The sequence below is a fragment of the Aegilops tauschii genome, chromosome 1 (genome assembly GCF_002575655.3).
Source record: "Aegilops tauschii subsp. strangulata cultivar AL8/78 chromosome 1, Aet v6.0, whole genome shotgun sequence".
NCBI lineage: Eukaryota > Viridiplantae > Streptophyta > Magnoliopsida > Poales > Poaceae > Aegilops > Aegilops tauschii.
The window spans coordinates 354,831,544-354,857,923 of NC_053035.3; the positions used below are offsets into that span (position 1 = coordinate 354,831,544).

Here is a 26,380-nt window from a genome sequence, read left to right on the forward strand (position 1 = left end):
TCCGGAGCAGTGTATGCAGTTGCGCGGTGCTGTCTCCCGGCAAAGAAAGAGAGGATTTAGAGGAGCGCTGCGCGGCGCTTTCCGCGGGTGGCTGGGAATCGCCGGCACGAGGCGACGGCCGGCCACCGCTGCTTTAGCTAGCCAGGCCTCTCACCGGCCGGCCGTGGGGACCCGGGCGCCGGGGCGCGGGGGGTTCACGGGAGAAAGGCGGAAAACTACCGAAAAAGGCCCGTCCGCTATGGTGGTAGGCGGCCCCGATCCTCAATCATTGGGGCCGTGGACGCGCGGTTTCCCGAGGGGATCGGGTGGGGTGGTGGATGGGCGGCCGGCGGCAAGTGGTGGGGGCTTGGCTTCTCAAGGAAATGGACGTGCGCTAGTGGCGGGCCGGGCGCCGGCGCGCGTGTCGCCCGTTGCAGCCGGGGGATCTGGAGTTTGGACAGTAGTAGTGTAAGATGATTAGATGATGTATTTCCTCCGTTCCTAAATATAAGTCTTTCGAGAGATTCCACTATGGACCACATACGAAGCAAAATGAGTAAATCTACACTTAAAATGCATCTATATACATCCGTATGTAGTCCATAGTGAAATTTCTACAAAGACTTACATTTAGGAACGGAGGGAGTAGTTTGGATTAGATCTGCTCTAACTTTCAACGCAATGCTCAAGCTAAAGTAGAGGGGCCATGCATATAGCAGGGGGGAGGAAGATCCTGCTCGGGGAGACAATGTCACGGTGCAGCGGCGTGACAGGGAGCTGGGTGGGAAGTTTGAGGGGTTCAGCCTCTGAATTATGCAGAGAAGCGCCAATCTTGAATTGCATCGTATTAAAGCAGCGACAATTAATACGGATTGGAGGTAGTATTTTTATTTTCAAAATAGAATTCATGCTGTATGACTCAAGCGACAATTAATACAGATCGAAGGCCAAACGTAAAGGCTTTCTTTCAGCTCAAAATCTTCACGAGAAGCGAAAGTTAAATGTTGAAGCACTTGATTTTGGAAAGCATATTTGGCTCTCTGATAGGCCAGACATTATTGTGATTCCTTATAAACGTTTTTGAGTGAATAAAGTGCTTCAACCCCTCAAGAAAAAGTCAAGGGCCACTCGGGCTCGGATTTAGTTTAGCATTAGGTTTTTCCTATTTCTTTTCATGTTTTGAATTAGATTCAGAAACCAATCCAATTCAATTTGGAAAAATCTAAAAACAACAACATAATATTTAGGATTTAGGGAGAGTATTTTGGGACCAAGTATTACATAGAGTACATATAATAATTATATAAACTCTATTTTGGGCATTCTAAATATTGGAATAAATAAATGTTGGGTTCTAAATAATTCCCCAAAAAATGAACTCCAAATAAAATCTAAGGCTTCAAATCCTAGTCAAAACTAGGTAAGCTAAAGCACAACCAAAATTTTAATTAACCCTATTTAAATGGTTAACATTCCAAAAGACAAAAAAAATTACTATCTATTTCTGTTTTCACGGTTCACGGGGGTGCATTTGAGCTCAGAAGAAGAAACTCCACATCCAAAAATGGAAGTGTCCTTGGGGAACTCCTATTGTGTAACAGCACAAAAGGCTGAAGGACCAGAACTGTTTACTAAGCACAAAATATAGATAGTATATGAAGGACCGAAACTCTTTGGAAAACTAACTGTCTACTAAGCACAAAAGATAGCAAAACATTCAATTAAACTGACTATATTGGGGTGAGATAACCCAGCCACCACAAAATCCTGAGTGGTATAAATAATGTCCTATCTTTAAAATTAAATCAATGCCTAGTTTAGAGATGTTACATGGTACAGTACTTTGACATTATCTGGTCAAGTTTGGCTTGAGCCCATTCCTTTAGAGAGCCAAGCAACTTTTGGCATTCTTGCTTGTGCACAGCAGAGTCTGCAGATATGAAGTTGGTCTGCAAGTGGTAGGCCTCCAGAATTTGCAGCTACGAAGTTGATGTCTGCTGGTGGAAGGAATTAATGGAGCTTGGATATTCTCATCACATTATTATGCAGTAGCCAAACTATCACACAGAGTCTGGTATGCTGCACTGCATCGTTTGAATTTCTCCTCTGCGGTAGCCTGCCCATGAAAGAAAATCCATAATATTCATGAGTTTTGTAGGCAAACAATTATAACAGTGAAGTCCTTGCGGTAAATAAAAAACAGAAGTTCAGAACATCAAACTAGACACTAGAAGATACAATGTTTTGCAGGTATCATGTCAGTCTCAACTAAAACTGAATGCATGTCTTCTACTGAATCATGTATAGCCTACTTTTGAATGGAAAAAATGGTTGTATCATATGTTTTGCATGGAACCTAAGTGAGCTGCTAACCAACCCTTATTGATCTAATGTTACATTAATTATATATGGTGTAGTGCATTATCACTAAGGTTGGACCATTGGAAATGCGCTCCTACAGCATTTGTGTCAAGAATAAAGGACGAAAGAGGGGGTCTGGATGTGTAGTTTTAGTTCCTGATATTTAATTTGTATGGTTTGGCTAATTGTCATCTCACAGTAGCACCTAAGCCTGAGGTGAACTCAGGAAACCAGCAGATTATCACAGAATGAAATGAAGAGTAAAAAACTTTGCAAAGATTGCAAAGAGAAGTTAAATTTGGATGTTGAAAGATTACTACCTTCGATGAGCCATGATGACGATCTGGATGCCATCTAAGCGCACACGTCCGGTATCTAGTATGAAAAGGGGAGGAAATAAATGGTAAAATAATCTTCCACAGCAAAAACAAAATGAAGGATACAATGTATCATGGCTCGTGCCATAATACCAAAAATATTACTCAAGGCTAGTGAAATGCTCAAAGCCTCAACAATCTTACGCGCTTTTAACATCTTCGAGTTTTAGTGGGCCAGAAGTACTCAATCCAAGAGCCTTACGCGCCACAGATACCTCTGTCTGGGTGGATATTTCGCCCTCGTCGTCTGTTTCATAACTCCAGTGTCCAGAACTTTCTGAATGAGAACGTCTTGAATTCCTTCTTGGAAAATCATCAGATTCAAAAGACCAATAATATGTGTGCTGGTTCCCACGAAAAGCATTGCGAAAAACAGTCTCTGGTTCATCATCATCATCGCTTGTGCAAAACTCAAATCCCCCTGTCCAAACAAGAAACACCCAAACTTTATAAGGTTCAGTACAAGTCTAACTAGAATAGAATATAGTAACCGAAATAGCCGTACTTCATAAATGCTTAAGAACTTGGAGTCCTGACTTCTGAATTAAACTACAGTGCATACCAGAAAATGATTCAAATTTATTCATAAAGTAGAAAGAGAAGTGCAGATAAGGAACTGTACCCCTGCTTTTGACAGTATCGTAATAAAACTCATGTGAACGGAAACCATTATTCCTCGAATCTCTGACCCAACGGTGTCCTCTAAACCATGAAGGTCCACTAGATGCATCTTTTTTCTCATCTTCATCACGCCAACTCTGAACATTGTTATAAATGAAATGTCTAGGTTAAAAACATTTAATATAAGTACTTACAAGTCATTTTGATTGAAAACTGCAACCAGTGTTAAAGTGAATACAACTACGGGAGCACAAAAATACAGAGCAGTATTTAATTCATTTTCTTTCCTTGCAAAACTTTAAGCAATGAAATAAAGAGACATTTCTTCTATACCAGTCTCTTGATTAATAAATTTTACACACCTTGTAGAGTTGCAAGCCTTAAAGCTGCCAATCTCAGAAAGGATTAAGCCTACCAAGTTTCTCGCAGAGATCTTCTAGAACAAACTTTGAGCAATCATTTATCTCAAAACTTTGCAGGGTATATATGGTTCATATGTTTCTCAAAACACTGCATTTATTCCTAACGAATGTAAGTTAAAATTACAAGAATGCAAAGAACATGATAACAGATAATGAGTAATATGTATCTAAGTTCGATCATCCTAAGTTCAGCAGTTGTGAAAGCCAATCATCTTAACCTAATTACCCAAAAGTCCAAAACTAATTGAACAAAATTGAATGACACAAAGATGCTAATCATTTTGTTTCACTGACATTGAAGAGCTGCTCCGCATACTCAGACATATTCCGTATCATTGTTCTTTTTGTGTCTCTATTTCTCCTGCGTTTTGCATAAAAATTGAACCTCTGCAAAAAGCAAAAGATAGTAGTGTTAGCTCTTTCTCTGTTCAAGAAACGAACTAATTTCTAGTGATAAGACATCATCAGTTGCAAAAAAAGAAGTTAAAAGTGCACTTACAAGCAAACAAATTACACTCCCTCCTTCCCGAATTAGTTGTTTTAGATTTGTTCAGATACGAATGTATCTAGGCACGTTTTAGTGTTAGGTACATCCGTATCTAGACAAATCTAAGACAACTAAAGTTGGCTAAACTTTGCAACTTTGTATCTCCCGTCCCCCGCGTCACCTTCCGGGGCGACACGGGCGGAACCTAGATCCACCGCCGCCAGTCTTCCCCGCCGCCCCTACCTCTCCTCACCGTTGCCGGATGAAGCCGCTGGACTAAGTCCGCCGGGCGGACGGCGGGGTTTCCCCCGTTCTGCGGGGCGTTCCCTGGTGGAGGGAGGCTCGCCCCGCTCGTCATGGCAGCCATGGCGCCTTGTGGATTCAGGCCGTGTCTTCGGCGGGTGGCAGCCGCCATGTCTTCGTCGTCGGGATCCTAGGCTGCGGCCTGAATCTCCCGCCGGCGAGTCGGGTGGGGATGGCATCCCTCCCCTTCCTGCCCCTGAAGTTTCTCCACGCGCGACTGGCGGCCTGCGAGCTCCGGGGCTCCGCCTTGAGCTCCTTCCCGGTGTGGCGGGGCGGGGTGGCAGTCCTCCTTCCTGCGACTGCAGGCCCACAGCTGTGCTTGCTGCCGTTGCTGCGGTGTTGTGGCGGCGGGGTGCCGGGTTTGGCCGGTCTCGGTCGTTTTTGGCTCGCCGGCGTCTGCTGGTGGTGAGGAGGTGGCTCCTGCGTGGCATTGGCGTCGTCGCCACACTGGAGGTGCACGGGTCAGCGGGTGTGGCCGGCTTCGACCGTCGGCGCGAGGGTGTTTGTCAAGTCTGCTCCGAGCGAAAGCTTAACCGGCAAGAGCCAGCCGGCGATGGCGGCGCCTACGAGCATCGTTCTCCTTCTTGAGGGCGTCGCTGTGGAGTTTCTTCAACCCGCTTCATCCTCGGATCTGGTTCTTCGGGCGAAAGCCTAGACCCGTTTGGGTCGAGCAACGACATCGTCCCTACGGCGTTTCTTCCTTTGGGGCGTTGCTTTGAAGACCGGCGATCCTTCTCCACGCTCCTATTGGGCTGGACGTGCATGGCGTCACGGTTGGCAGGTGCCCAACCGGTGATGCGAGTGGTTGGCGTTGCGACCCGTGCGGCGACGACGATGGTGACGTGTAGAGCTGGGTTGCGGCTTGTCCTTCTGATGTTAACGGTTTGGTTCGCCGATGAGTGCGCCGCCTATGCTTGTTTCTCACTGTGACAGAGAAGTCGGAGCTGCGTGCGGCAGGGCCCGTACGGCAACGATGACTCCATGAGGGTGGTTTCGGTGGACGGTGCTCTTTGGAGGTTGCGCTGAGCTAGGTCGATGCGAGGCTTTCAACTTTCTCCAGCGAAGCCCTTCAACAAAATCGGAGTTGTCGGTCCTCGACGTTTGCGCCGATTGTTTGGCTATGGCCGATGAGGTCCTCATGTGTTGTTCGTTCAATGGGGTCTTGGTAGGTCGTCAGCGGCGGAATCGGAGTCGCCTGCTCAGGGAGAGGTGATAACGATGACATTGCAGGCAACCTCGACGGTGTCCTCTTCTCGGCGGTGTGTGTGGTCTTGTAGGTGCCAGGTCGGTCGAGGTGCCCTTTCTTGTGGGCGTGTTATAACGGTTTTCGCCTGGGTTTCCGTTAATTAACCGGGCAACTCTATTCTACCTTTTTTAATGAATCGGGCCCTAAGGGACCGCATTTCAAAAAAATCTAAGACAACTAATTTGGGACGGAGGTAATACAAAACAAGAAAACTTAAGCAGGCTGCGCATGCAAAGTGGCTGAGCCAAGCAAGACACATCACCATGTGGAGGAGAGGTGCAGAATGCACAAATGATATGGTTCTTGTGCTGATTCCCAAGGTAATGAACCCGTCTTTGTTATCTCAATTCAGACCCATTAGCTTATGCAATGTACTCTACAAGATTGCTTCGAAAGTGGTATCGAACAGATTGAAGCTTATTCTGCCAGACATAATCTCTGAAGAACAGTCAGCCTTTGTCCCTGGCAAGCTGATTACAGATAACATCATATATGCATATGAGTGCCTGCATTTTATGAAGAGATAGAAATCAAAGGCAAACAGTTTTTGTGCCCTAAAACTGGATATGATGAAAGCTTATGATAGGCTGGAGTGGGACTTGGAAGCTATTATGGTGAAGCTTGGATTTGCAACAACATGGATTGACACAGTTATGGGTATGGTGAGGTCAGTGTCTTTTTCAGTTTTATTCAATGGAGAAAAGCTTTGATAATTTCAAACCTAGCAGAGGTATAAGACAGGGAGATCCAATTTCCGCCTATCTTTTCTTGACTGCGGTAGAGGGCCTTTCGTGCCTTTTAAAGACCAGTTCTCAGTCATCAGTTCTTAGCGGAGTTAAGGTGGCACCGTAAGCCCCGACGGTCAACCACCTTCTGTTCGCAGATGACAGCCTGCTGCTTTCCAAGTCAAGTGTTGAGGGAGAGGAAGCGGTTTCAAACCTGTTGAATATTTACTGTTCAGCATCGGGACAAAGGGTGAACCATGATAAATCCTCAACCTTTTTTAGCAAGGGGTGCCCTCAGATTTTGAGAGACAGTATAAAGGCCTCCCTCAATGTGCAGAACAAGTCTTTGAGCGATGGGTATTTGGGGATGCCAACTGACGTGGGACACTCAAAGAATGGCACGTTCAAACATTTGCGTGATAGAGTTTGGGGGAAGGTAAAAGGCTGGATGGAGAAAATATTATTTGCTGCAGGGAAGGAGGTGTTAATTAAATCAGTTGCTCAGGTGGTCCTAGTCTATTCCATGGCCTGCTTTAGACTCCCACGGGGTTTATGCAAGAATGTAACATCTATCATATGACAGTTCTGGTGGGGAGTAAGCAGGGAAAAAGAAAACCATGTTGGGTCTAATGGGACGTTATGACTCGGCCAAAAAGCATTGGGGGGGGGGGGGGGGGGGGGGGCTTGGCTTCCGTGATCTCAAAAATTTTAACCTTGCACTTCTGTCCAGACAAGCTTGGTGTTTGATGCAGGAACCATCTTCTCTCAGTGCACGGATTCTACAGCCAGTTTATTATCCGAATTGCTCAGTGCTGGATGCCGAGCTCAGACCACACCCATCACAAATCTGGAGGGCTGTTCTAGATGGCAAGGATGTGTTATCACAAGGAATCATTTGAAGGATAGGAGATGGTAAAACTACCGATATTTGGAAACACAATTGGGTTCCACGAGACATGACTATGAAGCCGATTTCTTCTCAGGTACCCAACCCGCCCAGGAAGGTAGCGGAGCTGATTGATCCAACCTCTGCGCCGGCGGTGTGGCGCGAGGATCTCATTAGAGAAGTATTTGTGCCGGTGGATGCAGAAGCAATTTTGAGGATTCCAATTTGCACAAAAAATGGTAGATGACTTTTGGGCTAGGAGCGCTGATCGGAAGGGGCGTTTTTCAGTGAGCTCGGCGTACAAACTTATTGTCCGAACAAAATGCAGCAGAGAAGGGTGGATTGAAGAAGGCACAGGTTGCTTGGATCACTTGGGAGGAGCGAAAAACTGGACATCACTCTGGAACATCAAGGTGCCCTCAAAAATTAAAGTTTTTCTGTGGCGTTTGGTCCGGCACTCGCTACCCATTGGCGATGTCCTACATCACGGAAACATGGCTGATACACGGGTATGCCTGTTATGCGGAGCGGAGGACAGCTGACGCTACTCTTTGCTGAGTTGCAATATGGCTAGAAGCGTGTGGGCACTCTCGTTGGAAGAGATGGTTGAACATATGAGGTCGAACCAGGATGGAAGTGCCAAAAATTGGTTGTTTGCAATGCATGATTCTCTCATTCATAATGAATTCAACAGAATGGTAGTGACATTATGGGCTGTGTGGAGCGCGCGAAGAAAGGCAAATCATGGGGAAATTTATCAAAGCCTGCTATCTACTCATTGCTTCATATCATCTTTCTTTTCAGATATTCAGATCCTGTCCAAACCAGCGAAGGAACGGAGGAATCCATTGCCTAGATCCTCTCAGTGGATCCCCCCACTTGATGATCACATGAAGTTCAATGTGGATGCCGCTGTTTCTAGGGCAGGAGGTTTTGGTGCACCAGCAGCAATATGCAGAAGTGCGGAGGGAAATTTTCTGGGAGCATCTGGAGTAGTTTTTAATGCCATCGACGATCCAGCGACACTTGAGGCATTGGCCATCAGGGAAGCCCTTGCTCTAGCAGAGGACCTTCATGTCCAGAAAATCGTGATCCCTTCTGATTGCGAAGTTGTGGTAGATGATATCAACGAAAGAAGTGGAGCTAGCTATGGAGCCATTGTACATGAAATAATAGGCAGATCATCTTCTTACACCTCATGTAGTTTTAAGCATGAGTTTAGGAGCTCGAATTTCAAGGCTCACAACCTCACGAAGCATGTATTAACCCTTGGGGTAGGCCACCATGCTTTGTTAGGCCACCCGGGAGATCTCAAATTTGTACCTGGAAACATCCTGATAGATCAATAAAGCTTTGCGAGTTTGTCTCAAGAAAAAAAAACATCGCACCATGGCAAAAAATGATTTTGGAAAGCACAAGGAATTACATTCCGGTCAAGCTTCCACAATCTGATACGGCCCTAACTATTCTCTGGGGGGCATTTCGCCAAGCATGCAAGGACGTCCAAATTCACCTTGAGGAACTGAATATTCAGAAGCATCTAATTTCGTCAAAACAAGCAAGCATCTAGAGAGAAGTCCCCAAATCTACCGGTGGTATGGCCTACCTTCCTCACGGGAAATGCATCAAACAGATCAAGCAAGGCATTTCAGCAAACAGCCTACCGACCAACTGCAAATAGAGGCGGATCTAACAAAATAAAAATAAAAAATCTTCCCGCGAGCTATCAATAACACAACAGGGAGGGAGATGTTTACGTGCTGCCACTGGGTCTTGCGCTTCCGCTGCAGGGGAGGCGTGGAGTGGAACGACGCGGTGGCCGCCAGCTGCTGCGGCGCCGCCGCCGCGAGACGGTGCGGGCGGTGGCCTGAGAGAAGAGCCGACTTGACGTGGTTCATCTCGGCGGATGGGCCTTGCGTCACACCCACACCTTTCGCCGCTGTGTCATAGAGAGGAGATGAGGCAACTAGGATGCTGGCCCATGGGCCATGCGATGGATAATTGGTGCCAGATTGTGACCCATGTGTTAGCTTGTGTGAGAGAGTACTTATGTGGGTCTAATGGTTCCTCAAAAAAAATGTGGGACTAATACCTTCACTTCACAAAAAATGTGGGACTAATACCCTGCCTCGAAAAAATATGGGGCTAATAACCCTAAAAAAAGTGGGACTAACTAATTAGAGAGGGTGATCTAAAAATAAAACTAATCAAAGGGTACCCGGCATGCCTTTTTTTGTGTGGATTGGGAGCATGCCACTTGATGCGTATGTGACACTTCATCATTAGACAAAAAAAATATGTGTGATTATATGATAGGGCACCACATCCATTTCTCTCTGGATCCGCCCTTGTGTACACGTGACATGTAAAACTATTGCGCGTAACTTGTAGACCATTAAATCCCAATCAATGGTGTGAGTCGGCCTCAGACTCCGTTGTGAGTCAGGCGATGGCGTCATTCTCCCACGCCGCTACCCTCTTGGGGGCGTCGCCTTCAAGGTCATTGGTCCCATTCGCGCTTTCCTGGAGCTGAACGTGCATGACATCGCGATCGGCAGATGCTCGGTTGGCGATGTGAATGGTTTGCACGACTTCTTGTGTGGCAACGATGGCAGCTTCACGCGGAGTTGGGTTGCATCTGGATTTTGGTAGTCGGTCTCATCCGGCGTGTTCGAGGGGTTGTCGTGCTTCACTTGGTCTTTTTGGAGTCAAAGCTGCTGAGGTGGGCCCTCGCGCCGATGATGACGCGAGGCAGGCGGTCAGTTCTGGCGCTGGCTTGGCGCAATCCCAACACTTTTTCTCCTGCAATGCTCGTCCACATAGTCGGAGCTGCTTGGTCACCGGCGCGTGTGGTTGACGGTTTAGCTTTTGCCTGCGCGTGATGGCTTCGTGGTTGTCATCAATGGTCAAGTCACAGCCGCTGGCTCGCGAAGAAGTGATGATGATGGCACAAGATGGCAACCTCGACAGTCCTTTTCTCCTCGATGGTGTGTGTGTGTTCTTGTGTGGGTTGTTAGGTCACCTGTTGTGCCTTGTTTTTGCGAGCGTGTTGTGACAGTTTTCGTTTGGTTCTCCGCAAATAAATCATGCAAATTTCCTTCTTTTTGTAAGAAATCAGGAACATCATGGGCTGATTTCTGAAAAAATAAATCCCAGCCAACATCGAGATCAACGGATAAAATAAATTCAGCTTACGTGAATAAACTTGGTGGCTTGCTTGTCTTCTATTCTAATTATAAAATAGGTAGTATACACCTTTCTAAATAAAAACATGAAGTTTTTGAAAATCACATGAACATTTTATTCAAAGGAGTGAACACTTTTAGAGTTTAATGATTTTTCAAAATACACGAACAACTTTTAGAATAAAGGGAACATTTCATGTTTGTGTGAATAATTTCTAGATAGAAAACCAATAATGGGCCTGGCCCATGAGGTATGCGGCGGTGCAATTTTCTCTCTGGGCGCCCAACCTTACAGCCCAGAGCACGTGCTATGCGCACTCCGTATTACTGAAGATCTCGCATAAACATGACCTCTTGTTCCCCGCATAGGGCATGGCGAGACCTCGTGTTAAAGGGCGCTGATATGTCTTCGCCTACAGCGAGACGAGTGGAAGTTTCGCTGAAGGCGAGCTCTATTGGTCTGGCCTATCGCGCCGATGACCATAGGCCACAGGCCATATTCTCTTTTTTTTTTACTTTTTTTTCTTTTCTTTAACTTTATATATACTTTTACATATTCTATATTACAAAAAGATTTGAATAATGTTGACCAAGCATTTGAAAAAATGTTAAATGCATATAGAGAAAGTGTTTATCATGTATACAAAAAAATGTGTATGGAAAAATATGATCATGTATTTAAAAAATATGAATCAAGCATTTGAAAACAATGTTGAACAAGTATTACAGAAATGTTAAATTTATGCTTCTCGTGAAAGCAAAAAAACGCACAGAATAATTCATGATTGTTTTCCCTCCAAAACCTAGCCAAAACCGGACGAAAACCAAAATTCTAAAAAACCCAAATAAAACTCATCTAAAACCCAAAAATGTGTACGGAAAAATAGAAAATAAATTAAGAGGGAGCGTCCAGCATGCAACATGTGACGACGGCTGGATGCACCACTTAGCATGCTCTAAGGGCATCAAAAGTGACCTCTGGAGGTCCCCAGCAAGGGCTAACCTATAGTTAGTTGCTCTCTCGGAAGAGCCAGCTATGTGAGGCAGCGCGTGAAAGCATAGGCAAATGGGTCGGCCCATTCTCGCGCGTGTGTTTTTTCATTTTCATTTATTTTTTTAATTTTTAATTTTAATTTTTGCAAAATGTTCCAAATTTCATTAAAAATGATTTCTCATAAAAACATTCATGATTTTATTTATGCTTTATCAAAAAAATGTTCTTGAATTTAGAAAATCCTTATTTTTTCAAAATAAATATTTCGAAATTCATAAAATTTAGAAATTGCTCACAAATTTGAAAAAATATTGAATTCGCAAAATGGGCGGCACTGGGCAGGCAAAGCGCAGTTTGGGCCAGCCCATTTTTTCGTTTTCCTTTTTCTTCTTTTTACTCTTTTTCCGTTTCTAAAAATGTTCACAAGAATTCAACAAGATGCACGGGATTTCAGAAAATGTTTTGAATATAAAAAATTCCGAAATTTTGGAATGATTCAACTTTCAAAAAAGGTTCACGAATTTGGGAAAAAATCTGAATTTCATGAGAATGTTCATTAAATTCAAGAAATGTTCTAAATTTTAAAAAGTATTCATAAATTATAAAATGTCCCTTGATTAAAAATTAAATAAAAACTAAAAATATAAAAATACAAGAAGAAAAGAAAAAATAGGTTAACGGCCGATGTGAGAAAACCGATAAATGGGCCAGCCCATCTGGAAGCCTAGCGCTCGCCAAGTATCCATCCAAGTATGTGTGGACTAGGAACTGCACGTATAAACTACTCGAGGAAGTGCAGCTCCAACCCGGTTCGTAGTCGGCACATCATTTTGAGATTGACGCACCACATACGCTTTCGTAGTCAACGATAGTGTCTCTTCTCACAACTCTGGTGTAGGGTTATTGTATTTTTGACATAATGAACCGCGCTGGAGAACCAACCTATGATTGAATAATTAGAAGGACAGTGGTATCCCTAGCCCACCACGAAACTGTTATGAAGCTTTTACTTAATCTTCCTATCTAATCTCTCCATCCCCTGAATTCAGCTGGGTAGACCTCCCTCCTCTAATTTCCTCCAACCAAAAAAGTCCTTCTCAGTTGTTACGTTAATCACGTAATATTTCTTACGTAGGTGTAGCATTGCTAATAAATGTCAAAAGAAGACTCCAATGCGATTTATCAGAGCAGACACACCAAATGTCTACGTACAAGTGTCTGTGAACAGTGGTTAGGAAGGCGGCCATTCAACCTTATGCATCAAATATCGTCTATTTTCCAAAGAAAATAGAGTAAACTAAACCAAATATCCGCCATGCAGCCTCACTTTGAATCATTGATCGACATCAATTCCACGTACATTTAAATACTAAAAGCTTCGGATGTTCGACAGTGGTATCCCTAGCCCACCACGAAACTGTTATGAAGCTTTTACTTAATCTTCCTATCTAATCTCTCCATCCCCTGAATTCAGCTGGGTAGACCTCCCTCCTCTAATTTCCTCCAACCAAAAAAGTCCTTCTCAGTTGTTACGTTAATCACGTAATATTTCTTACGTAGGTGTAGCATTGCTAATAAATGTCAAAAGAAGACTCCAATGCGATTTATCAGAGCAGACACACCAAATGTCTACGTACAAGTGTCTGTGAACAGTGGTTAGGAAGGCGGCCATTCAACCTTATGCATCAAATATCGTCTATTTTCCAAAGAAAATAGAGTAAACTAAACCAAATATCCGCCATGCAGCCTCACTTTGAATCATTGATCGACATCAATTCCACGTACATTTAAATACTAAAAGCTTCGGATGTTCAATAAGTTTTCAAAATTCATCGATCCAAATTCAACCATACTCCTCAAAAGCAGCCTTCGTCTCAAGCTTTCTCTGCTTCATCGACACATGTTGTTTATCCATATGTTGTGCCCCTAGAGGATCATCCAACAATGCATCAATGTCAAGGACTTGCCCTCCATCCTTCGGTACAGCGCGGCAGCGTGTCCGGACTATAGAATGACATGATCATCCAGTTACAGTATTGAGTGAATCAATGAGTTGATCAACACGTAAAGCAATAAGAAGCAAAACTTACGATCCCCATGATTGACATGCCCGTAGCCACCTTCTTTACACTTGTGCAATCGCATCGTAATTCATGACGGCGTTGAAATGGTGTACAATTGATGGAGTAGCGACTTCACATTGCCATGGATCACATCCAAGTTGTAGGGCGCGTAGTGCTTATGCCCATGAAACTAAGAATGCATGTGTTGTCAAAATATCATGCCCTTTTGCTTCATGCCTACAAACCATGCACTTGTTCCCAACAACGCGTCGCATAACAATGCATCACCCTTACCGTATACCCTGTCATTGTGCTTGCTTCATGTTAAACAAGGAGAATATAAAATAAAATCTCAATAGCATTTGGCCGAACACTTGTAGGGCATGGTGTCCGAACACAGAGGGCGAACGGTACCCGGGCTGCAATGGTGGCGGAGTAAAGGCGCCTGGGTGCAGATGAAAGGTAGAAAGCGGAGGGAAAGAGAGGTTTTGGGTGGGCCGAGTGTGTCGGTGTCCTAACTCCCTCAAACCTCCCACAAGTTTGTTTACGGTCTGGGGGATTTTGGACGTGCAAACTACACCCCAGACTCCACGATCCATACATGGTCGCTTTGGTGAACCACGTTGGAGTTGCACTAAGGAGCCACTTTGGTGAACCACGTTGGAGTTGCACTAAGGAGTAACGGGACAAATAACACACACATACGAAACGACGCGACAATTATTGGTACAAAACGTTCATACGATCACTGATTGTTGGCAGTTTAACAACACTCAGGCACATAAACTCACAGTAGAACACCTATACATATGGTTGTACTTTGGCCTCATCTCTGGATGATGGCAAAAACTCACTACCATGTCTTCCGAGTTATGTAGATAGCAATTCAAAAGACTTGATAAATGTTGGACATATGCCTGGGTTGGCACAAGGTCCTGGTGGTTCAGACAGGACCCATCAGTTGTCATTCTGCCTGAGCATCTGTAGGATGGTCAGGAAGAGGTTGAGGATGTCGAGGTAAAGCTCAACAGACGCCCAGATGTACTCGTCGTAAGTGTGGCGCTTTATCAAGTTCTCAGTGTCGTAGACGATGAAGCCTGAGAAGACTAGAGCTCCAAACCCGCCAATCACAGCATTCGATGCAGGTCCGAATGGGAAGAAGATCTGGAACACAGCATTTAGCGGCACAAGGGTTACGACTAGTGGAATGTACAACCGGAATGCTTCTATGCGAGTCAGTTAAACGATATTTTCCAAAGTTCATCATGCATGTTACCTGGGTAAAGCTTATCACGACCAGGATGGTGAGAGCAGAAAACAGAAATGGTCCAAGGTAACTAAATTCCTTGCCCTTCTTTGCGGCCCAGAATGTGTATGCAGTCAGAGAGACAACCACAGCTGAGGTCAGTACCAATGCTTGAAGCACAATAGTTCCTGCAACATACAAGTGAGCATTTAATAAAACTAGTCTAAAGCAAGAAGACAATGAAAACAATTATATGAAAGAAACGAACCTTCAGTGTTTGCACAAGCCACACCAATGCTGAAGCTCAAGCACAGAGTGAACAAACCCAAGATAGCAAGATTGTGAGGGTGTCTGTGCTGATAGATGTACAATGGGATCATCACTGCAACAAATATCACAAAATTAGCTGTTAGGAAAAAAATATCTTCTGATACAAAATAACAACAATGGACTGTCATCTGATCAGCATTCTCTCAGAACTCAAAAGATGGTCCAGGGGAAGGGGTCTGGGAGTGCTTCAGTGTGATGGATTGATGCTGCTGGAAATACTAACACAGGCAGAATTTCTATTCTCTTGCACTCTATGTTCTGAGACTTGAGACTCCTGCCAAAGTATTTCTCCATATCCTACTGGACTAAATATTAATCATTAGGACTTTATCATATTTGTGTCTAATTTGATGGTGTAAGTATGATTTTACCAAGAATCAGTTTGCTCAAATAAGAAAATTTCACAACAAATAAATGTTCGCAATTTATATACACCTACGGAGATAACTGCTATTGCTGAAAGTGGTTCAGTAACTTCAAAATGTAATATTTGTGGGGAATATGAACTAGAGAGAAAACACACAACTGATCAATTTGTTATACATGTATCATAGATTGTTTCACATAGGACATTGATAAGAATTTAGTCACTACTAGCTTCAACTTTCTAATGATGAAAGGAACTAAACAGCCAAACAATATGAGACCAAAACATCTTTACCTGCATCATAACCTACACGGACAGACAGAAACAGAGCTATACAGGAAAATTAGTACCTATTACAGTTCCTCAAATACAATACTATCTCTACTTGCATCCATGTCACACTAACTATCGACACAAACTACTACTCCCTTAGTTCAACCTTAGTTCAAAACTGCGACACTTATTTTGGATCGGAGGGAGTAGTAAACTAAAACTTTCTCGGTTTTGCTATTTCTCAGGTACCTGAAAATTTCTCTAGCGTCAGTCACCTTCTTCCTTCTGGCACGGGGAGATTGAGGGGAGGGCGGGGCGGCAAGGCGGTGCGCAGTAGCGCCCGCCGGCCGCGGGTGGTGGAGGCCGGCGGTTAGGGCGGGGCAGGCCGGCGGCGTCACGAGGAAGAAGAGAGGGAGGTAGAAAATGAACAGTGCGTGACGGATCTGTTTTCGATCGTTGGATGAAGATCTAACGGCTCTGGTTGAAAGTGACTGATGGACTTTCATTTTCAGGTACCTGACTTATAGTCGGTCCCAAACTTTCTAGTCTCTCTCACTTCCAACATGGCCAACACTATCAGAATGGTCATCAAGTACCAAGTCCCCCAGCTCACTTTCATTTGAGTCAAAGTGTAAACACTATCCCATCCATGTTTTGTGCTGTCAATTAGGTTGTTGGGGAAGCCAATTATTTTATCAAGGAAACAAATTGAACAAAAAACTCTGGTCGCTATGAAGGCCTTTACCGCACCTCAAGGCATGCTAAACTGATACTCCCTCCGTCTGAAAATACTTGTCGGAGAAATGGATAAAAATGGATGTATCTAGAGCTCATTGTTTTAAAGGCGTCCGTATCTTGTCGCTATAGTGACGATATACAGGTGTGAAGGGGGTCAATCGCCATACAGACCCAGGATCGCAATACCTTTATGGCGTCGCTATATCGTCGCTATAATGCTGTAAAGGGGGTCGCTCGCCATAAAACACAATACGCCATTAAAACAATGCTAGAACTAAAATGCATCTAGATACATCCATTTCTCCGACAAATATTTCCGGACGGAGGGAGTACCAAGGCCTACTAAACCTTGACATTTGATGTATATCCATATAGTGGCTACCTTGAGTGGTGGCAACCATCAAGGCGTCTATTTAGAACCCTGTCCTGCTGGCTACACTCCAAACTCGACTCCACATTAAGTTGTCTGAAGAAACTCTGATGTCTTCAGGCCCTATGTCGTGGAGGCAAACCACAGGTGCATATAACCCTTCATATAGGCCCGTTGCACACAACTACAGTCAAACTAGAATACATATATCATGTTATTAAGGGCATGGTAACAGTTTCAGCATTATTCCTATTGCATGTATATCACCATGGATTCGTTGCTTGCTGATTATGAACGGCTTCATCTTAATTCACAATTCGATTTGGAAAGAAGAAAAACACATATAATGTAACTAAAATTTGTAACCCAAATCCACTGGATCAAACTATTGCATCTTGAACTAGCTAGATCCACGATCTACGCTGTTGATTCGAACAGCTGGGCGTCCTACAACCAACGGGTCAAGCAAACTGCTAATTGAGGCGAGGTCAACGAATTTCTAGGTGTCGTCAGATTCATCACAGAATAAACGCGCCACGACAAGGTCAAGGATGGCACCAGACGGGAGAGAAAACTAGAGCACTTACGGATGAAGGGGAGGACAGCGAGCACGAGCGCGAGGACGGGCGAGTTGGAGAGCGTGGCGTTGAGGGTGGGGTGGAAGACGGTGATGGCGGAGACGACGGTGGTGAGGACCAGCTGCGCGCAGAGGATGCCGTAGACCTTGCGGATGAAGCCCCAGCGGAGGGCGTTCTCCCCGCGCGAGATCCCCGGGTAGAGCGTCTCCCCGTTCCCCGCCTCCAGGTCGATCGACGACGCCTCCACCTTCTCCTTCATCTCCGGCGCCCGGCGGTAGCCCGACGGTGCCAGCGGCTGCATCTCCGTCGCCGACGCCATCTCTCTCGCCGACGCTCTGGGGTGGGGAATTGGGGATTTCGGTTGGGACGCGGTTTGTTCGATGGGCGGCGAATTGGGGATACTATATAGATTTGTTTTTTCTTCGGGGAGAAATGGTGCTGTGTGTGTGTATATCTATTCGCTAGCGCTACGCGTACTCGTGGGTGGTGCCGAACTTTTCTGCCCTGTGGGCCCAATTTGGCATGTTATTTTTTCTTGAAAATTATTTTTTGCCTAAAAAGAGTAAAATACACCACAAATGATTAATCGATGAGTGTCAAGTTAGTCCTAAATACATGTACTGTACACTTGTTTACTCGTATGTGTGTGTAAGTTTTTCCCCTCAGAAACCTGGCACCCTCGCTTTTTTCCGTGAGACCTAAAAACCTCTGGCGAGTAGGGTTTCGAGCGGAACTCGACGGCGTACGCCGGATCTTCACGGCGTTGCGCCCCTGGATTCCGCTAGAAGATGTCTGCATCAGCCAGCGGCGATCATCGGGCAGCGGATCCAGCCTCCCCACGAACGGCTAGGGTCTTGCTCGAGGAGAAACTCAGGAAACTAGGGATCACCGACGAGGAGGCGACACCGCTGGTGATTGATGATAGGGAAGAAGGGAAACCGAAAAAGTGGCTCTTGGCGGGCAGGGTCTTGCATCGGAATCTCCTCCATATTCAGACCATAACCAATGCACTTCGGTCGGCGTGGGGAAACCCTATGGGACTCCAATTCCGATCGATAGGAGAGAACACCTTTGTGGCAGAATTCGAATCCCAGCGCGATCGCGAAAGGATTTGGGAAGGTTCACCTTGGCATATCAACAAAAACGCCGTCATATTGGCTGAGTTTGAGGATTGCATGAGACCTGATGAGGTTTAGTTTAACCGGCTCAGCTTATGGGCTAGGGTTCCAAATCTCCCATGCAATCTGCGAAACGATACATGGGGAAAATTGATTGCGCAGCAAATTGATAAGGCAGCCACTTCTATTCAGTTTGATCATGTTGGTGGATATTTGCGTGCGAGAGTCTCTATTGACGTCAAGAAGCCATTGGGGAGGTGGATCTTGATCGAATCAGCCAAGAGGGGCAAAACTGATCTATATGACATACAATACGAGCAAGTGCCACACTCTTGCTTCTCTTGCGGCCGTCTAGGTCACGACCCTTTTTGCCCCAACCCAGGACCTGGGGATGAGAAAGGAGAACTGCAGTTTGGCCCTAAGTTAAGGGCACCAGAGGATAAAAGAAGGACGACATCTGGCGACGACACATCGAAAGAATAGCACGCACACATGAGCAGCCAGAGGGAGTCCCGGAATTCAACTACTGTTGGCAAGGAACAAGTGGAGGTGAACTCTCCACTGAAAAATAGATCACAGAATAATAAGAGGAAAGAGGCGCCAAAACAAGTGTATCGGCCAGTAGCAAGTCGTCAGCTTCTCCTTACCGATGGTAACAGCTCCGTACACACTGATCATCTGGCTGGTAAGGTAATGGAGGGTGATGGACATACTTCTCATGAAGAGGAGGAAGAGCTTGTACGGGACACTAAGAAAAAGAAACCTACACCTGAAAATTCGGCAGAGGCTGCGTTGCAGCCCTGCCGGTCGCAATGAATTGTTTGAGATGGAACTGCTGGAGGCTTAGGAACCCCGAGGCGGTTCGTGAGCTTCGCGGCATTGTGAAGCAAGAAGTTCCTGCCCTGCTGTTTGTTATGGAGACTAAAATCAGGGCGAAAAGAGTAGAAGATCTGCGTCACCAACTAGGTTTCGCGGGATGCTTTGCTGTGGACAGTGAAGGACTAAGTGGTGGTATAGGTCTTTTCTGGTCCAAGGAATATGATGTTCAGTTGAAAAATTATAGTTCCGTCCATATTGATAAATGGTGCGGATGAAGGATCAAAACTCCCTAGAGTGGAGATTCACGGGTTTCTATGGAGCACCTAGAGCTGAGAATAGACACCATAGTTGGCGCTTTCTAAGAACCCTGTATGCATTGCCGCATGCTGGATGGCTATGCATGGGTGATTTCAACGAGACTCTGTATGGTGATGAGCATTTTAGTCGATCGGCCCGACCGGAATGGCAAATGCGAGCCTTCAGAGAGGTTGTTGATGATGTTGCTTTCCAAGACCTAGGGTGGACTGGATTGCCCTATACTTGGGACAATAGACAGGATGGAGATGCTAACGTCAAGGCCAGGCTTGATCGTGCCTTTGCGAACGAGGCTTTTCGTCAGCATTATGAATTCATTCGAGTACGTCATATCAGTGCGGTGGAGCCGGACCACTGTTTCATTGTTGCTGAAATCAGAGACAAACCACATGATCATGGCGGTCGACGATCGAGACAGTTTTGATATGAGAACGTGTGGCAGACTCATATGGACTATGAGAATTTAGTCACAGAAACATGGTTGCAGCAGAATCGTTCCCCAGGACTGCAAGGGATAGTTGAATCGTTGGGTGCGTTGCAGCGAACACTTGAACCTTGGGGAACACGAGAATTTGGATGCCTCACCAGATCAGTTCGTCAGCTTCAGAAAAAGTTAGATAAGCTGCGGAGGCAGTCCATCAGGCGAGGCCCATCGGAGGAAGAAAAGAGAACAGCGGCTAAGCTTCGGGAAGCTCTCAAACAAGAAGAAATATGGCCTAGGCTGTTGGGGAACGTAGCAGGCAATTTCAAAAAATTTCCTATGCTCACGCAAGATCTATCTAGGAGATGCATAGCAACGAGAGGGGGAGAGTGTGTCTACGTACCCTTATAGACCGAAAGCGGAAGCATTTGATAACACGGTTGATGTAGTCGAACTTCTTCTCGTTCCGACCGATCAAGCACCGAACGTACGGCACCTCCGAGTTCTGCACACGTTTAGCTCCATGACGTCCCTCAAACTCTTGATCCAGCAAAGTGTCGAGGGAGAGTTCCGTCAGCATGACGGCCTGGTGACGGTGATGGTGAAGTGATTCGCGCAGGGCTTCACCTAAGCACTACGAAGATATGACCGGAGCGTAAACTTTGGAGGGGGGCGCCGCACACGGCTAACAATTGTTGGTGTGTGTTCTAGCGGTGCCCCCCTTCATATATATAGGTTGGAGGGGAGGAGAGGCGGCCAAGGGGGCGCCCCAAGTAGGAGGGATCCTACTTGGGATCCTCCCAATTCGGTCTCCCCCCTTTCCTATTCCTATTCGGAGTAGGAAGGGAAGAGGGGGAAGGGGGATCCTATTCCCTTTTTTTCCTTTCTTCCTTCTCCTTTTCTACTCCAATTTGGCCTGCCCATATGGGAGGGGCGCACCAGCCCCTTAGGGGCTGGTCTATCCCCCTCTTGTCCCATTAAGGCCCATGTAGTTGCCGGGGGGATGCCCGGAACCCCTTCCGATGACCCGGTATGCACCCGGTACCCCCGGAACACTTCCGGTGTCCGAATATCATCGTCCAATATATGAATCTTTACTTCTCGACCATTTCGAGACTCCTCGTCATGTCCATGATCTCATCCGGGACTCCGAACAACATTCGGTCAACAAATTACATAACTCATATAATACAAAATCGTCATCGAACGTTAAGCGTGCGGACCCTACGGGTTCGAGAACTATGTAGACATGACCTAGACACCTCTCTGGTCAATAACCAATAGCGGAACCTGGATGCTCATATTGGTTCCCACATATTCTACGAAGATCTTTATCGGTCGTACTGTAATGACAACATACGTTATTCCCTTTGTCATCGGTATGTTACTTGCCCGAGATTCAATCGTCGGTATCTTCATACCTAGTTCAATGTCGTTACCGGCAAGTCTCTTTACTCGTTCCATAATGCATCATCCCGCAACTAACTCATTAGTCACATTGCTTGCCAGGCTTATCATTATGTGCATTACCGAGAGGGCCCAGAGATACCTCTCCGATACTCGGAGTGAAAAATCCTAATCTCGATCTATGCCAACCCAACAAACACTTTCGGAGATACCTGTAGAGCATCTTTATAATCACCCAGTTATGTTGTGACGTTTGATAGCACACAAGGTATTCCTCCGGTATCCGGGAGTTGCATAATCTCATAGTCAAAGGAATATGTATATGACATGAAGAAAGCTATAGCAATAAAACTGAACAATCAACATGCTAAGCTAACGGATGGGTCTTGACCATCACATCATTCTCCTAATGATGTGATCCCGTTCTTCAAATGACAACACATGTCTTTGATTAACGAGCTAGTCTAGTAGAGGCTTACTAGGGACACGATGTTTTGTCTATGTATCCACACATGTATCAAGTTTCCGGTTAATACAATTCTAGCATGAATAATAAACATTTATCATGATATAAGAAAATATAAATAACAACTTTATTATTGCCTCTAGGGAATATTTCCTTCAGTCTCCCACTTGCACTAGAGTCAATAATCTAGTTCACATCGCCATGTGATTTAACACCAATAGTTCACATCTTTATGTGATTAACACCCATAGTTCACATCGTCGTGTGACCAACACCCAAAGGGTTTACTAGAGTCAACAATCTAGTTCATATCGCTATGTGACTAACACCCAAAGAGTACTAAGGTGTGATCATGTTTTGCTTTGTGAGAGAAGTTTTAGTCAACAGGTCTGCCACATTCAGAACCATATGTATTTTGCAAATTTCTATGTTTACAATACTCTGCACGGAGCTACTCTAGCTAATTGCTCCCACTTTCAATATGTATCCAGATTGAGACACTGAGTCATCTAGATTAGTGTCAAAGCTTCCATCGACGTAACCCTTTACGACGAACTCTTTGTCACCTCCATAACCGAGAAACATTTCCTTAGTCCTCTTAGGTAACTAAGGATAATTTTGACCGTTGTCCAGTGATCTACTCTTGGATTACTATTGTACCGCCTTGCCAAACTCATGGTAAGGTACACAATATGTCTGGTACACAACATGGCATACTTTATAGAACCTATGGCTGAGGCATAGGGAATGACTTTCACTCTCTCTCTATCTTCTGCCGTGGTTGGGCTTTGAGTCTTACTCAACTTCACACCTTGCAACACAGGCAAGAACCTTTCTTTGACTGATCCATTTCGAATTTCTTCAAGATCTTGTCAAGGTATGTGTTTTGTGAAAGTTCTATTAAGCGTCTTGATCTATCTCTATAGATCTTGATGCCCAATGTATAAGTAGCTTCTCTGGGGTCTTTCATTGAAAAACTCTTATTCAAGTATCCTTTTATGCTATCCAGAAATTCTATATCATTTCCAATCAACAATATGTCATCCACATATAATATTAGAAATGCTACAGAGCTCCCATTCACTTTCTTGTAAATACAGGCTTCTCCAAAAGTCTGTATAAAACCATATGCTTTGATCACACTATCAAAGCATATATTCCAACTCTGAGATGCTTGCACCAGTCCATAAATGGATCGCTGGAGCTTGCACACTTTGTTAGCTCCTTTAGGATCGACAAAACCTTCTGGTTGCATCATATACAACTCTTCTTTGAGAAATCCATTAAGGAATGCAGTTTTTGACATCCATTTGCCAGATTTCATAATCATAAAATGCGGCAATTGCTAACATGATTCGGACAGACTTAAGCATCGCTACGGGTGAGAAAGTCTCATCGTAGTCAACTCCTTGATTTTGTCGAAAACCTTTCGCAACAAGTCAAGTTTTGTAGACGGTAACATTACCATCAGCGTCAGTCTTCTTCTTGAAGATCCATTTATTCTCTATGGCTTGCCAATCATCGGGCAAGTCAACCAAAGTCCATACTTTGTTCTCATACATGGATCCTATCTCAGATTTCATGGCCTCAAGCCATTTTGCGGAATCTGTGCTCATCATTGCTTCCTCATAGTTCGTAGGTTCGTCATGGTCTAGTAACATGACTTCCAGAACAGGATTACCGTACCACTCAGGTGCGGAACGTGCTCTGGTTGACCTACGAGGTTCGGTAGTAACTTGATCTAAAGTTTCATGATCATTATCATTAGCTTCCTCTCTAGTTGGTGTAGGCATCACTGGAACTGATTTCTGTGATGAGCTACTTCCCAATTCGAGAGAAGGTACAATTACCTCATCAAGTTCTACTTTCCTCCCACTCACTTCTTTCGAGAGAAACTCCTTCTCTAGAAAGGATCCATTCTTAGCAACAAAGATCTTGCCTTCGGATCTATGATAGAAGGTGTACCCAACAATTTATTTTGGGTATCCTATGAAGACGCACTCCTACGATTTGGGCTCGAGCTTATCAGGCTGGAGCTTTTTCACGTAAGAATCACAACCCCAAACTTTTAGAAACGACACCTTAGGTTTCTTGCCAAACCATAGTTCATACGGTGTCGTCTCAACGGATTTAGATGGTGCCCTATTTGACGTGAATGCAGTTGTCTCTAATGCATAACCCCAAAACGATGGTGGTAAATTGGTAAGAGACATCATAGATCGCACCATATCTAATAAAGTACGGTTACGATGTTCGGACACACCATTACACTGTGGTGTTCCAGGTGGTGTGAGTTGTGAAACTATTCCACATTGTTTTAAATGAAGGCCAAACTCATGACTCAAATATTCGCCTCCGCGATCAGATCGTAGAAACTTTATTTTCTTGTTATGATGATTCTCCACTTCACTCTGAAATTCTTTGAACTTTTCAAATGTTTCAGACTTGTGTTTCATTAAGTAGATATACACATATCTGCTCAAATCATCTGTGAAGGTCAAAAAATAATGATACCCGCCGTTAGCCTCAGCACTCATCGGACCGCAAACATTGGTATGTATTATTTCCAATAAGTCAGTGGCTCGCTCCATTGTTCCGGAGAACGGAGTTTTAGTCATCTTGCCCATGAGGCATGGTTTGCAAGCATCAAATGATTCATAATCAAGTAATTCCAAAAGTCCATCCGCATGGAGTTTCTTCATGCGCTTTACACCAATATGACCTAAATGGCAGTGCCACAAGTATGTTGCACTATCATTATCAACTTTGCATCTTTTGGCATCAATATTATGAATATGTGTATCACCACGATCGAGATTGAATAAACCATTTATATTGAGTGTATGACCATAGAAGGTTTTATTCATGTAAATTGAACAACAATTATTCTTTGACTTAAATGAATAACCGTATTGAAATAAACATGATCCAATCATATTCATGCTCAACGCAAACACCAAATAACATTTATTTTAGGTTCAACACTAATCCCGAAGGTAAAGGGAGTATGCGATGGTGATCTTATCAACCTTGGAATCACTTCCAACACACATCGTCACCTCGCCCTTAACTAGTCTCTATTTATTTTACAACTCTTGTTTCGAGTTACTACTCTTAGCAACTGAGCTAGTATCAAATACCGAGGGGTTGCTATAAACACTAGTAAAGTACACATCAATAACATCTATATCAAATATACCTTTGTTCACTTTGCCACCCTTCTTATCCGTCAAGTATCTAGGGCGGTTCCACTTCCAGTGACCATTTCCTTTGCAGTAGAAGCACTCAGTTTCAGGCTTGGGTCTAGCTTTGGGCTTCTTCATGGGAGTGGCAACTTTCTTGCCATTCTTTTTGAAGTTTCCCTTTCTTTCCCTTGCCATTTTTCTTGAAACTAGTGTCTTGTTAACCATCAACACTTGATGTTATTTCTTGATTTCTACCTTCGCTGATTTCAGCATCGCGAAGATCTTGGGAATCGTTTTTGTCATCCCTTGCATATTATAGTTCATCACGAAGTTCTAGTAACTTGGGGATAGTGACTAGAGAACTCTGTCAATCACTATCTTATCTGGAAGATTAACTCCCACTTGATTCAAGCGATTGTAGTACCAGACATTCTGAGCACATGCTCACTAGCTGAGCTATTCTCCTCCATCTTGTAGGCAAAGTACTTGTCAGAGGTCTCATACCTCTCGACACGGGCATGAGTCTGAAATACCAATTTTAGTTCTTGGAATGCTCCATGGCGTTCAAAATATTTTTGAAGTCCCGCTTATAAGCCTTAAAGCATGGTGCACTAAACTATCAAGTAGTCATCATACTGAGCTTGCAAAACGTTCATAACGTCTGCATCTGCTCCTGCAACAGGTTCGTCACCTAGTGGTGCATCAAGGACATAATTCTTCTGTGCAGCAATGAGGATAATCCTCAGATCACGGACCCAGTCTGCATCATTGCTACTATCATCTTTCAACTTAGTTTTCTCTAGGAACATATCAAAAATAAAATAGGGGAGCTATACGCGAGCTATTGATCTACAACATAGATATGCAAATACTATCAGGACTAAGTTCATGATAAATTAAGTTAGATTAATCATATTACTTAAGAATTCCCACTTAGATAGACATCCCTTGAGTCATCTAATGATCACGTGATCCATATCAACCAAACCATGTCCAATCATCACGTGAGATGGAGTAGTCTTCAATGGTGAACATCTCTATGTTGATCATATCTACTATATGATTCACGTTTGACCTTTCGGTCTCCAGTGTTCCGGA

The 26,380-nt window shown here is 44.4% G+C and overlaps 2 protein-coding genes across 2 annotated transcripts; both read right to left on the reverse strand.

Annotated features, from left to right (window-relative positions):
• Nucleotides 1–1,685: 1,685 nt before the first annotated feature.
• Nucleotides 1,686–9,416, reverse strand: LOC109767315 (uncharacterized). Its single transcript, XM_020326077.3, has 6 exons — nucleotides 9,165–9,416; nucleotides 4,055–4,147; nucleotides 3,340–3,475; nucleotides 2,862–3,138; nucleotides 2,661–2,715; nucleotides 1,686–2,095 (listed from the first exon to the last, which is right to left on the reverse strand). Exons 1-6 carry the CDS (start codon nucleotides 9,303–9,305, stop codon nucleotides 2,021–2,023), a joined length of 777 nt encoding a protein of 258 aa, XP_020181666.1. The 5' UTR covers nucleotides 9,306–9,416; the 3' UTR covers nucleotides 1,686–2,020.
• Nucleotides 9,417–14,369: 4,953 nt separating this feature from the next.
• On the reverse strand, nucleotides 14,370–17,996 carry LOC109767314 (BI1-like protein). The gene is made up of 4 exons (XM_020326076.4): nucleotides 17,561–17,996; nucleotides 15,164–15,277; nucleotides 14,926–15,083; nucleotides 14,370–14,813 (listed from the first exon to the last, which is right to left on the reverse strand). Exons 1-4 carry the CDS (start codon nucleotides 17,868–17,870, stop codon nucleotides 14,607–14,609), a joined length of 789 nt encoding a protein of 262 aa, XP_020181665.1. The 5' UTR covers nucleotides 17,871–17,996; the 3' UTR covers nucleotides 14,370–14,606.
• Between the last annotated feature and the right edge of the window lie 8,384 nt (nucleotides 17,997–26,380).